The 14,454-nt window shown below is 36.9% G+C and overlaps 1 protein-coding gene and 1 non-coding gene across 2 annotated transcripts; both read left to right on the top strand.

Annotated features, from left to right (window-relative positions):
* The first annotated feature begins 781 nt into the window (after positions 1-781).
* Positions 782-863, top strand: trnal-aag (transfer RNA leucine (anticodon AAG)). Its single transcript has one exon. It is a non-coding gene; the product is annotated as a tRNA-Leu (tRNA).
* Positions 864-1,422: 559 nt separating this feature from the next.
* On the top strand, positions 1,423-11,626 carry vamp2 (vesicle-associated membrane protein 2). The gene is made up of 5 exons (XM_056467011.1): positions 1,423-1,698; positions 4,972-5,074; positions 5,175-5,333; positions 5,539-5,590; positions 7,302-11,626. Coding segments are annotated over exons 1-5 (333 nt in total). The 5' UTR covers positions 1,423-1,696; the 3' UTR covers positions 7,319-11,626.
* Positions 11,627-14,454: the final 2,828 nt, after the last annotated feature.

Below are 14,454 nucleotides of genomic sequence, written 5' to 3'. Positions count from 1 at the left end.
CATAACTCTGAAGTTATCTGTAATTTAACTTTAAAAAGCACAGCACATGCGTGTGAAGGAGGAGCTCTGGATGTCCGCCATTGGTGGCACACAGACGGGAAACTGCACCAGAAACAGCATACATCCCTACTAAAATGTTAAAGTATGAACAAGCAGGGTGACTCGTAAAAAAGTTTAGATACCATAATAAAATATCACTCAAGTCTTCTTTTTAAACTTTAATTTAAAAGTATCAATTAAGTAGTTATCAGAAGAAAAGAGTATCTATTTATGAACGAATTCCTAATTTCACACACATTTAGACTAGTCTAAATGAGTTTTAAAAAATGTAAATATATTTTATATATCTTTCAAAATATAATTTTATCAGCAACTTTTTGTTAAAACTGATATTTTAATTGAGTATGTAAAGTAATTTAGATAATACACTATGTTTTACTCTATTTGTATTACTCTGTATTGACTATTATTATAACGTTGCATTAATTTTCTTATGTATAAGGTGACTAGTAGTGTTATTACACGTTGCATTAATGTTATCAGAATGTTTAAAATCATGACAAATACCACATGAATTTAGCGCCATCTATTGGTTGAAGCTTATAAATCGAACGCGCTATTAGATTTGACTTTTTGATTTACTTTTAGATTCAAATTGAAATCGGTGTCAACATGTTTTAATGTTTAATTATATGTAGTTATATTGTTTGATTGTTTGAAATAAACTTTTTCCTTTGGCTGTAACCCCTTTTAAAGAGATGGTGCACAACCTACATTCATCGGTAGCGTGGCCGAGCGGTCTAAGGCGCTGGATTAAGGCTCCAGTCTCTTCGGGGGCGTGGGTTCGAATCCCACCGCTGCCAAGAATGTTTTATTTTATTTTATCTGTTTAATACGGTTTCTAATGTTATACAAACCACACAGAAGGTAGTAATAGAAGCCGAAATGAGTAGAATCGCTCTATTTACGATCATTATTTATAGAGAGTAATGTGAATCCACTAATCTATATAATCTATGACACTGAGTGCCGCATGTGCTATATAAACATAACGTTATTATAGTAGTTAAATGTCGCGCCAGATATTTTAATAACAGCATATCCATTTTTTCCATCTTCAATTTAAGGTAAAAGTAATCATACGCAGCCTAGCCCACTCATCCAGACCGCCATTTTGTTTGTCTCATCAGTTATTTGAATTCTAAATAAATTAACCACGATGCATGTTGGGTGAATACATCCCATGCAAATAAACCCACGTCCTCTTACATATACAGCTGAAAGCGTTCCTCGCGGATAGCCTAAACACGCGCAGTCCCGTCTAAAGAAACTGTCAACAAGCAAAGCATCCTCCATCTCCTGTCTCTCACGGTCACCGCTTCCAACCTGCAGCTCCCCGGATGACGAGTGACGTCAACGAGCCATCTTTGTTCCCTTAATCCGAGCATCTATTTTTTATGTGTACATAGTGACAGAAGCTAGTAGCTGTAGAGCGCCCTATTATTAAGGGAATATAAACGAGAGGCGCGGCACACCGGCGGAAAAGAATAAAAACAAACCTTAAAAAACACAAGGACTATCGCTTCACTGGAATAACCTGGAGAGCGCATTATTTATCCCGGAGACGGGGAGAAACGCCTGAAGCAGAGCGTTCATCCACACACTTCTTGTAGACGCACATAAAACCCGGTTAAAAATGTGAGTACGGTTTACATTTCTATATCTGGCTGCGAATGACATTTTAGCAACACATATTTGCTTGATTACGAACACTATATATATTGTTTGGTAACAGAACATATAAATATTTACACATATAAACATATATAGGCACAAAATATATTTATTTATTATTATTAAATGTTTATATTTCATTTTACACTCGCACTATTGTACATCTTTGCGTTTTTCATTAGACGCGCCGAATTCGAGTTGTATAATCTATAAATAGGCTCCTAATGCCTTGTGTTTTTCTATTTAATGCCACTACTGACATAAAATCTGACTGTATATTGTTAATTGTTGTCTCGGACGTAGTTTATTTGTAACGCCGAGGTTTTTCGGTTTATTATGGCGTTTGGAATAAGCGAGTGATAGAATCACGCCTAGACACCGGATTGGACTGGTTTGGCTGGAATTGGTCGCGCGCTTTTAAAATGAAAATAATTTATGAATTGACATTATTATTTGCGCATTAATATACTTGCTCACCAATACTGCTGTCTTGACGATCATTTCTAAGTCAATTATAAAACCCAAGGGAATTTATCACAAATAGCCCAAGGCCCGTTCTCACCTATCCTGAAATCAGCTACAGATGACATTTAGATGAATATAATGAAAATATAGGTTACTTCATAAAACATCACTTTACATATGATAAACTAGGGGCGTGATATCCACGCGAGTCGTGGGGGTTGGTAAGAGGACGGTCGTAGGCTATGCTCGCTTTTTTTCCAGCAAAACATGCTTTATCCTAATATCTAATTATATTCTTCTTTAAACCGTTCAGCATGTTTTAATTCAACCAGACCCTGATATTAATTTATTGTAGGCTAGAATGAAGCCCAAATGGTTGTCACAAAGGGCGCAGGTGTTCCTCGGAAGATGGCCGTGTATACTAGTATTTTCCAGGCACGCTCGTTTATCTGGTTTAAATCGTCGTGGCTGTAAATGGCACACACTTTCAATACTATGTCCATGTCATCTTTCCTACTGTTATCTGTTATTTGGCAATCATTGGGCCTATAGCGTAGTATTTTGATTTCCCAATATATGTTGTTTATATGTTATACCGTTTGTCTACATAATGTACAAATAGATGCATATTGTTTAGTGGAGTCTGAACAGCTGGCCCAGCTATTTGACAGAATGTATGTTGATTGTGACGCAACAATGACAGAGACACACGCACACTCTTAATGAAGGCCTTGTGTGGGGGTGGGGATGTTGTCCCCATCATTCATATGACCCTGCCTTTACCATTCGACTGTAATGAAGAGCCTAGAAACAGGATATTTATTAAGCCCTTATTAGTGTAAAACTATAGTAGCCTAAATGTACACCGCCTTCTCGCTTGCATATTTAAAAATTGTCAGTGAGCATCAGAAAAAAATGGCTTTGCATAATCATGCTGTTGAGGCACATTAGAAATGTCAGAATTTCACCAATCTCAGTGATGACATGTAACACATTTTGTTTTAAATGAGACCTTTTGCATATTCACAGCCACACTGATCATAATGAAAGTACAAGAGATTTTGGCTACACCCACACTGAATACTTGTCACTGACTACTGCTCATTTATCATCAAATTGCAGGCTATTTGATTGTAAAGATTTGGTTTCAACTCATAGATAGACAGACCATTGACAGATACATTATATAAATGAATTAAATAATTGTGACCAAAAGAACTATTAAACTATTAAATCTTTTCTTGTCAGTAAAGGTTACAGGAGCCAAGAATAATGTCTAAATATAGATTACTGTAAATGAGGAGCGGAAGTGAAATGAAAAGAAGAAATATGGCTTTTAAACGAGATTAAATCCGTGGTCAGTTTGACTCCCAGCAGACTCACTCTTTTTATATGTGTAAGACAAGGGGAAGTTATTTTATAAGAAAAGTATTTTTTGCCTGTAAGGAAAGCAAACGGATTAGATCCAGGGATCTTTCAGAGGTGACCTTTATACAGAGTTTTGTCTTCCTCTGGTGGCTGAGATTGGCATTAGCAAGAAGACTTTTCAGAAATCCCTGTTTACTTACACTCATCATATGTAAGCTTGTTTTTATGTGGAAAAAAATATCTAACAATAGTGACCGACGTTTATGTTTCTGAATTAGCACAGATCAGAATTGACAGATATTATTATTGCAAACTCATAATAGTAAGTTGATTTCTTGCTATTGTAATTTTCGGAATTAAATTTTTTCACAATTGTGACATTTGGGCAATTGTGACTTTGTGACTTTTGCGGTTTTGGATTGCTTCTATATGTATTAATGAAGTGCACTCTCAGAAATAAAGGTACAAAAGCTGTCACTGGGGGTGGTACCTTTTTAAAAGCTACACATTTGTACACAAAGGGTCCCTATTAATACCTCAAGGGTACATATTAGTACCTAAAAAGTACAAAAGTCTACCTCTTAAAATGTTTAGGTACAAATATAAGCTTTTGAGCTCCCATTATGGACCTTTTAATGTCAAATGTGAACCTTTTTAAAAGGTGCCACCCCAGTGACAGCTCTTGTACCTTTATTTCTGAGAGTGTATGAATTCTGAGATATACATTAAATAAAGACAGAATTACACCATATAAACTCATAATTGGCAAAAAAAAAATCAAGGGACTCAAGGGGCCTTTTGCTGTTCTTAACCCTTTGATGTGCAAGCTATGTGCAATCTTTCTTAATGCACAAAATGGGTCTAAAACAACCAATATTTATTCTGTTATTTCTATAATAGCTGAACGTTTCTTTGCTGAATCTGAATCACATGTATATGTATTTTATTTCCACAAATCATATAACCTTTTTTTCTTTTCTTACTTTATTATCAATTTTCCACATATGGGTAAAAGAAACTCTTATAGAATTCTTTAATATTTGGTCATTTTGCAAGTAATGTATAATTCAAAAGGTATAAAAGGAACAATTAAGTATTGACTATGGTATAATGAGTAATGATAATAATTTTTTGCAAAGATGGAACATAAAAACTCATCCGGGTCACTTCAGACCTATTTTGTGCATCAAGGGTTAAAAGACACTTTACATGGAAAATCTTCATAGATGTTAAAGTTCCTTCACAGAACCAATAAAGATCCTTTATTTTTAAGAATGTACAGAACATTTAACTAAATGTAAGAGTTTCTTTTTGTGCATCCTTAATAAAATATAAGTGATTTTCATGTGATCTTGCCGTTACAAATCCCACTAGTAGTAGTATTGACTGTGTGTTGGTTTGCAGGTCTGCCCCAGCCGGAGCCCCTGCCCCAGAAGGAGGTAACCAAGCTCCTCCAAACCTCACCAGCAATCGTCGTTTGCAGCAGACACAGGCTCAGGTGGATGAGGTGAGTGAACCCCATCTCTGTGTCTTCCTTTAATGTTAAGTGCATCTCCAGAACTGACGTGTGACACAGTTTACCAAGAGTCACCTTCACTGTTTCTCAGGTCGTGGATATTATGCGTGTAAACGTAGACAAGGTTCTGGAAAGGGACCAGAAGCTTTCAGAACTGGATGATCGGGCTGATGCCCTGCAGGCTGGAGCCTCACAGTTCGAGACCAGCGCCGCCAAGCTCAAGAATAAATACTGGTGGAAGAATGCCAAGGTAAACAACACACTAAGTGCCTCGAGTAAGGCTGAAAATTTCATGACAACAAATCTAAATAAAGCAAACAGTGAAGCTCAAAATAGAGTGCCTGAATGAATGATAGTTTATGAGTAGATGATATATTGTGGATTGAATGTTAAATGGTCTACATTTTTCTTGTCTTATTAACCAATTCTCTTTCCATTTTACCTATTTTCTTTAGATGATGATTATCCTGGGGGTGATATGCGTGATTGTCCTCATTATAATCATTGGTAAGCAATGAAAATTTGGATCATTTTTAAATGAATGTTCTGAGATTAAGGCAATTATTTTGATGGTAAAAGGTGAAATAATATAAATATTTAAGTTTTGATTTCATTATCTGTGCAAGCAAAGTTTGTTGTTAAACCAGAGCTACACGACTAGAGAAAAGAAGCAAAAGTGTTGTTCCATTTTGTCAAAATTAAATACCTGATTTGATTGTCACTGGTCGGAGTTATGAAAATACGGAAATATGATCTGGAGATAGTAGCAATACAAAGCTAGATATTGAATTACACATTGAATAATCCTTAATGATTAAAGCCACCTTTCCACTATCTTTGATATACTTGTCACACGTTCCACCTTGTTTTTTCCTCATTATTATCATAATTCTGTTTGGGATACTATTAGGGGTGCTATATTTATCATCTATGATAACACAGTAATTGTTGTTTTAACGATGTGCGAGCTATCATCGAGTATGCCATTATTAGAATGCAGTTCAAATCTCTCTTTACAAACACCGCTATATATACATAAATCATAAATGCTGTTTATCAGCACTCGACCGTGATCACAAACGTGAATTCAATTCAACACAGAGTTAATATGGAGTGAGTTACATTATTGTTGATCCAATACTGTCTGTTTTTTCTGCCTTGGTGAACATTCGTCTTCTGAATGATTCAATTAAGTCAAAGATTCAGTGATCTATTCATAAAGACAATCTACTGCTTAATTTCCAAATGAATCAGTCTTTTTAAAAAATCATTTAAATATGAATAATTAATTCATCACCATTGCCTACATACAGCTTTAGTGTCATATTTATTCATCTCTTATAGGCAAAACCCACCGAGGTTTCCGTACAAAGGCACACTCGACACATTTTGTTTAATGATCAGTACTGTAAAAAGTCCATCAAACACATACCTGCCAACACTCCAGATTTCCCGGGAGTCTCCTGTATTTCAGACTCATCTCCCGCCATCCTACGGTTTTGTTATTTCTCCCAGAAAATACCCGTAATTTCACCCCGCAGCCCCCCACCCCTCAGTCCTCATATTTTTGGTATTGCCTGTAACACCCCCGGGTCACCAACTTTGATATAGGATCCATTCGTAGCGGCCATCTGAAACCCCCTGCATAGTACAGTTAACTTACTAACACCACAGTACAGTTACTAACCCGGTGTTATTCAGAGACCTCATCCCCGAAAACCCCCCTCCCGGATATTCAGAGACAAATGTTGGCAGGTATGATCAAACTATTCAAATATATATTTTTACCAATATCAAACACCCTTTCAAAATGAAAATATTTTAATTCATTCAAGCTCAAATTGAACTGAAACGTTACATATGCATTTGGTCGCAGTCTGCAAAGTGCATACTATTCTCCAATGAAAATGAATGGCTTTGTCAGAGATGATGATTAAAAATGGACTGAGTATGAAATAAAACATGGTCTCCTTACAGAGTCTGTAAGTAACTTTGCAACAATATGTCAACTAGGAGTCGATAGAATATTAGCAAACTGTGTACTTAATATCTGCCAATACTTTATTTTGATTGTCCTCGACAAACATTTTCCTGTCTAAAATTGACTTCGCAACAATTCAATTTATTGTACTAACCTAACAACATAATAATACTCTACTAAGAGTAATGCAACATGTTTTCCAAATATTGACCATAAATCATCTGCTTCTCTTCACAGTGTACTTCAGCACCTAAAGCGCAACATTCCTACCCCACTCTGAGCTCACGAACGCCCAATTCCAAGCCACAGAGAAATCCTTCCCCGAAAAAAAAGATGAGAACAATGACTTCTCACAAGAATCAATTTATTTGCCCTCAAAGAGTATAAATCCGCCCCAATCCTGAGCCCCCCCTGTCCCCTGCCTCCACTGCCTCCCAGCTGGGCCCCTGTCACTCCTCGTTCGTCCTGTCCGTGAGTGTGTGGCCATGTCTCCTATGTAAATACCTCCAGCTTTTCTGAAATACTGTTCATACTCCAAACTCCTGATTACTTGTGACAATGATGACCGATTTAAAAAAAAAAAAGAAAGAAAAAGACATCACAACCCTTAGAGTACAATAAGATGATACAGTATATATTCCAAATGTTCTTTGTAGAGTTTTATTCTGATATAATGGTTTTTTGTAGTTTGTGTGTGAGTGTGCATTTGTATATTTTTTTAAGTTTTGTAAAACTTATTTTTGCTTCAGGTTTAAACTACTGCCTCTTAATCTGGGTGTTTGTATCTTGCACGCTCTATTTCACTCTTTCTTGAGTATTGGTGTATTTTTGCACAAGCGATAGACTCCCTTAAGTGAGGTACTGAATCAATATTCCCAAATTTTCCTGTCACATGCACTCTATCTCAGACCTACATATTGCCCCCTCAAACCCCTTTCTTTCTTTCTTTCTTTCTTTCTTTCTTTCTTTCTTTCTTTCTTTCTTTCTTTCTTTCTTTCTTTCTTTCTCACCAACAGTACTTACTCTATTAGTGAACTGCCACAACAGACTGGACCAATGACTGTAGATGTTTAACTTAAGTTGATGTCTTTAGTGTCTTATCTCTTAAACATTCCTTAATAGCAGTGTAGATTTATGCTGTCTATCAAACAAAGTGTATTTAAGAATTCCAAAAATAGGTCTTAAACTACCTTAAGTACTTGTAACACAGTCGAACTATGTTTTGACTTGGGTGGCAAAGCAATTAATGTCATTAATCAATTGTGCCGCAGGTGAAAAATTGGGACTTTAGACAAGGGATGTCCAGGCGTGTCCTGGAGGGCCAGTGTCCTGCATAGTTTAGCTCCAACTTCCTTCAACACACCTGCCTAAATGTTTCTAGTATACGGGGAAAGAGCTGTTTCAGGTGTGTTTAATTGGGGTTGAAACTAAAATATGAAGGACACTGGCCCTCCAGGACGAGTTTGGGCACCCCTGCTTTCGACAAATTCATTCTGCTGGTAAAGATTTTCAAGGCCAGAGAGTCTCCATACAAAGTGTGGGGGAGGTCATCCGATAAGGGGAAATCGTATCATGCACAAAAAGCTTGTTTTCGATGGCGCTTAATAAATAGTTACTCTGCAGGTGCAACTGAGAGAGAACCAAACGCTGTGTTACTTTCTCATAGCAGAACTACTGCCAAACCCATACAAGATTTCATCCGTCAGAAAGCACACAGATTAATCTTACTATTCAACGTGAGCTAGTTTCCACAGCTGTGGTTCTCTCTCTTATATCTAGATACTGCCTTTACCCTTTCTTTTAATTTTACAAATAGATTAATGTATATTTTTGTGTGTGAAGCATGCAGGAAAGGGATCACATTGTTTCAGGACTTGATGCTGTTGCCGCTTGCACAGCGAGCACCTTTTGTGTCCCTTGCTATTATCCAGCTCTCTGTGTGCCTGTCTGTTGAGTTCAGCTGTAGTTTACACACTGCCGAGCACCTGAGGGGATGCTTGTCTCCTTTTGTGTTTTGCTTCTCGTTTTTTTGTTGTTGCCGTGCCCTTCCTGGTTTGCTTTCACGCATATATTTATACGCCTCCATCAGCATCACCCTTCAGACTCATCCGCCCAATCTGTCGACAAGAAGCGAGCCAGGCGTGAAGTGTGCGTCTGCACGTGAGCACCCCCTCCCTTTCTCATTTCCCAGTTAGCGCCATTAGCTTTTTTCACTTTGATTATGCCTCTAGCCAGCCGTCGCTGTAGGTAGAGGTTGTGTGTGTGTTAGGAGTAGTTTGGCTCCGTCCTGACAGATTAGGCTGCTTAGCCTATGGAGGTAAAGAAAGGCTGTACCCATGGAGACAGGCTTGCTTAAACAGGGGGGAGGGGACAGATTAGCTAATTGATTGTGACATAAGGCGGAGCCATTTGGTCGAGGGGGCGGGGCTAGATTTGTTATTCCACTAGAGTGTAGTGAAACAGCTTGAAGTTTACTTTAAAGATTTTTATTAGTATTTCTAAACAAGCAAGCTGCTTGTTTATTTTTCATTTGTTCTTCTTTAAAAGGAGATAGCCTTAGTTCATTTTTTTCTTCCATTCACTTCGAGCCCCATTCACATTGAGCTATTATATTAAAAAAATGACCAAAGACCATGTTATATCTTGCTTATACTGCCAATTGCCATCCAAAACAGGTAAAGGGACAACATTTCCCCAAATCTCTGGTTTTTAAAAGCTCTCATCCAGCAAACAGAAATTAGAAATCCCTTGCATTTTTCAGGTGTAAGTTTATTTTACTTGAATATTATGTACTTGTAAACAAGCAGCAGTGACTGACGTCAAGAAAAGCAATGTTTCTCAACCATGTTCCTGGAGGACCACCAGCTCTGCACATATTCCATGTCTCCTTAACCAAACACACCTGATTCAGATCATCTGCTCATTAGCAGACACTGAAAGGATGGGTGTGACAGACATAGGAGACATCCAAAACATGTAGTGTTGGTGGTCCTCCAGGAACGTGGTCGAGAAACACTGAGGTAAAGCAATTGGAAACCTCAATTTGACGGATGTACCCCAGGTCTTATATCTGAAACAACGATAGCACAACTTCTCCATTATCTGTAATGCTGAGTATGAAACTATTTCTTTGTAGCTGTTTAAAGAAAACAAAAAACAAACAAACAAAAAAAAATCTGTATCGTTTTGTGTTGTAGTGTGGGCTTCATCTGGGGGAAGGGGGTCCTTTTTAATTTTATTTTACATTTAAGGCATAAACAATCTGGAATTATTCTAAAGTGTTATATAATAATAGAGAAACTATATTATATTAGGCTATCTGATTTTTTCTCCCAAGGTTGTCAACATTTTAAAGGGGTCTATAAAAATAATAATACGCACTGGGGTAGGATTCAAATTGGACTAATTATTCAAAGCATTTTAAAAGGATTCTAATAGGGAACGACTACAAAATAATGTATGTGCTATTTTGTTTTTCTTTGTGTGCGCGTGTAAAGACATTTTCTTTTGTCTTGGCACGCACTGTATGTTTTGTTTAAAACCATGTGGGTTTGAGAGGGATGGTGGGAGTAGATTTGTCATGCCAGCTTGTTAAAGATGCTGCATCTTCTTTATTCGGAGGGAACCAATGAAGATGCAGAACTTTATCAGACTGACTCAAAAGCCACAGTGATTTCTCCATTACTCACATCATACAGTTGTTCAGTCTTTAGTTGTTTACTTTATTCGAAGCAGAAATTAGATAAGGCTTTACAGTGGTGCTCTGTGGCACAGCTTCAATGTGCTTAGCCAGGAGAGGGTAAAGTTTTGTTCTATAATTTAAGTTTAAATATAAGAAGGTGACCTAAGATTATCAGAGTAATACTGGAAACTGAACCCTGCCTTATTAAAGGTTAGTGTGTCAAGAGATTTTTTTCAGAAAGCTTGTACAGACTGAAATATCAACTTTAATCTGTTAGTTCATAGAAACCTTTTACAAAAGTATAAATCATTTTTGAAGGATTTGTGGACTGAATAAAGAGTATAAGCAAGGAGAATTCCAGGGGTTTGCTTCGTGGAGGTCTAGAAACGCATTGAACCAACAGCCAACTTGCTGTATTGATAACAGTTTATGTTTATTTATTTGATTAATAGAGTTTTGTTTGAAGAGGAACGGATTTAGATTGGTATTACCCCTGTTTGTCTGGCCTCTTTGGAGGGACTAGGCTGGAGGATCACGGGTAATGCGATCTTCACAATCTGAATTTATGTTGTTGTTATTTTATTACTTTTATTTATTTGTCATAAGTTATAGTGGACTACATATTACACAGAATGAAGTACATTGTAACAGGGAATCATTTGGCAACCAGACATACATGAAACCAATTGTAGAGTAAATCTGTCAATGTCTATTATATGGATCAACATCTTGGGAAATATATATATATATAAATATACATATATATATTGCAAAAAAAGACAGTTATGATGACCTGTGTTTATTGTTCCGAGTTAGAAATTAAAATGTGTGTGTGTTTGAAAACAATGACAACATAAAATAAATATATAATAAAAATGAACCTGTGTTGTTTGCATTTATTTAAATTAAAATGCTTTTGAAATGTTATTTCTGCATGGTTTCTAGTCATTAAAAACATGCTCTGTGATTTTAGTGATTGACTTTTCATCTTCAAAGCATTCAACGAAGATATTTTACCTAAAATCTGTAAGCAGCTATCAGCACTAATAAAAAGTAACAGTACTTTGGTATAACTGTAATATAATGCAAGTATAATAATATGTATGATTTGCAGTATAAATTAGCTTTTCTAAAAATAAATAAAAAACTAAATAATTTTATTTTCTGTACACCTCATTGACTCTTATAGTTGTGTATGCTTTGGTAAATCATGATTAAAATTGATAATTATGAGATACTAACTGCGTCACTTCACTGTCATTCACAAATCCTCTCCCATGACCTCTAGTGGAAGCTCACTTCAAGCAGCTGTTCATACACATACTTTTGCCAACTATGAATTCAGTAATACTACTCAGCATGTTCTTTGCCCACTGTATAATATTGAAGAAGAAAGGGTGATTTTTACTGTGTAGTTTTTGTTGCACATAAGCTACAAGCAAATACTTTAGAGATTTTTACACAAAAAAGTATCCAGACAATTTGGTCTACCTTTCAGAAGTGCAAAAGAGCAACCACCAGGCTCAGCATCAAAAAGATGAACAATTTTAATCAAAAGAATATCACTTTTAATGTTTCTCCTGGTCTGTTCTGGAATTTCTCCTTTGTGCCATCAGTCAATAAAATAAATATAGAAATTTTGCAGGATGTGATGATGTTCATCAGAACAATCAAGAAAAAAAGTGGATGCCAACCTTTTCAAGACTGAGGAATAGCTTTGACTAGTACAGTAGCTTTGACTAGCTTTGATTTATACAAATCTTCGATGCTTTCCAGTAACGTTAGCTCAAATAATACATCAGGGTATATGCACACAGACTTTTAATTTTCAGCCAGCAATTCCCGACCTCTTCAGGTGAACTGTCTTTCCATTATAAAAAAAAGGGGATCTTCACTAACTGATAGATATTTGATATAAAGTGGATCTCAGACCAGACAAGAAGCACTACATTAAATTAGATTTTTTTCCTGCCATCTCTTTAAATATGAACATTTATTTTACCTTATTATTTTACCTAGTATTTTAATAAGGTACATTTATTTTACCTTAGTATTTTATTTACCTTAGTACATTTATTTTACCTTAGTATCAGTTTAGCGCTAGCCTGCTGGTACTGACTGTGCTAGCAGTTACAATGCTCTATCATCTTGGTTTTTATGCTTGAACAACTTAATGAATGCTTAGGTTTATATAACTGATTGTATTTTAATTACATTTTAATGTCTAAGCTGTAAAAGGAACCTTATAAAATTTCAAATAGTCACAGAAACCTTTCACCAGAAGTTTATCATTGGCTGAAAAGTACTAGCTGTGCATATAGCCCATTGGACATCAATATTTTTTATATTTCTTAGCTGCTTAGGCTGAAAAATTACCAGCTGAAACCAGCTTGACCAGCCTGGTTGAAGTTGGACATAGCTGGTTTTGGCTGAGCTCCCAGCCAGGCTAGGCTGGTCAAGCTGGTTTTAACTGGTCATCTCATCTTTTAGCCTATGGTCATCTCCCAGCCTGACCAGCTAACCAGCTGGTTTCCAGCCTGGATATGGTCAAAACCCATCTAAAACCAGGCTGATCAACCAGCTAAAACCAGCCAGCCAGCCTAGGCTGGTTTAACTCTGTTTTATTCAGCAGGGAGGGAAAGCAAAAACTGGATAAATATAAACAAGTTGATTGAAGTGTCTACCAATCAACTGTCTATCTATTTAATAAAAATGCTGATATGTAGATAATAAAGACTAACCCTTCCACCTATCACCATGGAAAACACATGTAAGTAGGCCTATTTAAGATTTAAATGTGAAAATCCATGACTGCGCTAAACTGGTGGCGATAAAGATGCCGGCTGTTCTTATCACCCAGCCATGCTTTATTATGCTATAATAACAACTAGCTGACTGTACACTATTCTGAACTATGCTATTATCACCCACACAACAAACTACGGCACTGCCCCCTAGTACATTCCAGAAGAAAGCGACGTCGCCCAAAACAATGGTCAAATGTGAAATTATTCAATTATTAATGATAATACTTAGCACAATTATTTGGGCATTTTCATCTACATATCACACTGCCATGTTGTTGCTGTTTGTTCAAAGGCCACAAAACGTGTGTCCAGCTGCGATTTACTTACTCAAACCGCCTATTGGAGCAGTATAGAGGGGAGGGCTGTCATGACACGGAGATTTTGCACAGTAGTAGCTGGCATTGCCCTCACACACCCACATGTGTCGGCGGCAGGTGGACAGACACGGGCACAGGCACGAGGAACCGAGCGCACGACTCAGAGCAAGTGTTTATGTTGTAATCATTCTAAAAGACGCGCAACAACAAACGCCAGAACCGTTGAAAAAGATACAGCGAAACATATGTCCTTATTATGATATTTACTACAGTAAAATATTTTATTTACCTGACTTTTACTAAATTTGACCTTTTACTAGTTTTGTATCACCTTAACAGAAACTCCAATTGCGCCTCTATATTAGTTAGTACGGTTGAGGGGAATTAGGTCTTGGCGTTTCCTCGCGTCCGTACAGCTGAGAGGGAAACGCGAACATTAACAGCCACGCCCTCTCGACCAATAGCAGCGCGAGTTTTTCGTTACTGGGTGGATTTTACACGCTACAGGCGGGGTTATGATAAGTTATCAGCCAATGAGAGATGGTTTAGAGAGTTGCTTGCTACACGTGAATTTTGTTCTCAAG

This window comes from Danio aesculapii, chromosome 10 (genome assembly GCF_903798145.1).
Source record: "Danio aesculapii chromosome 10, fDanAes4.1, whole genome shotgun sequence".
Lineage (NCBI taxonomy): Eukaryota > Metazoa > Chordata > Actinopteri > Cypriniformes > Danionidae > Danio > Danio aesculapii.
Note: the sequence above shows the minus strand (reverse complement) of the source record. Positions and strands in the feature narration are given on the sequence as shown.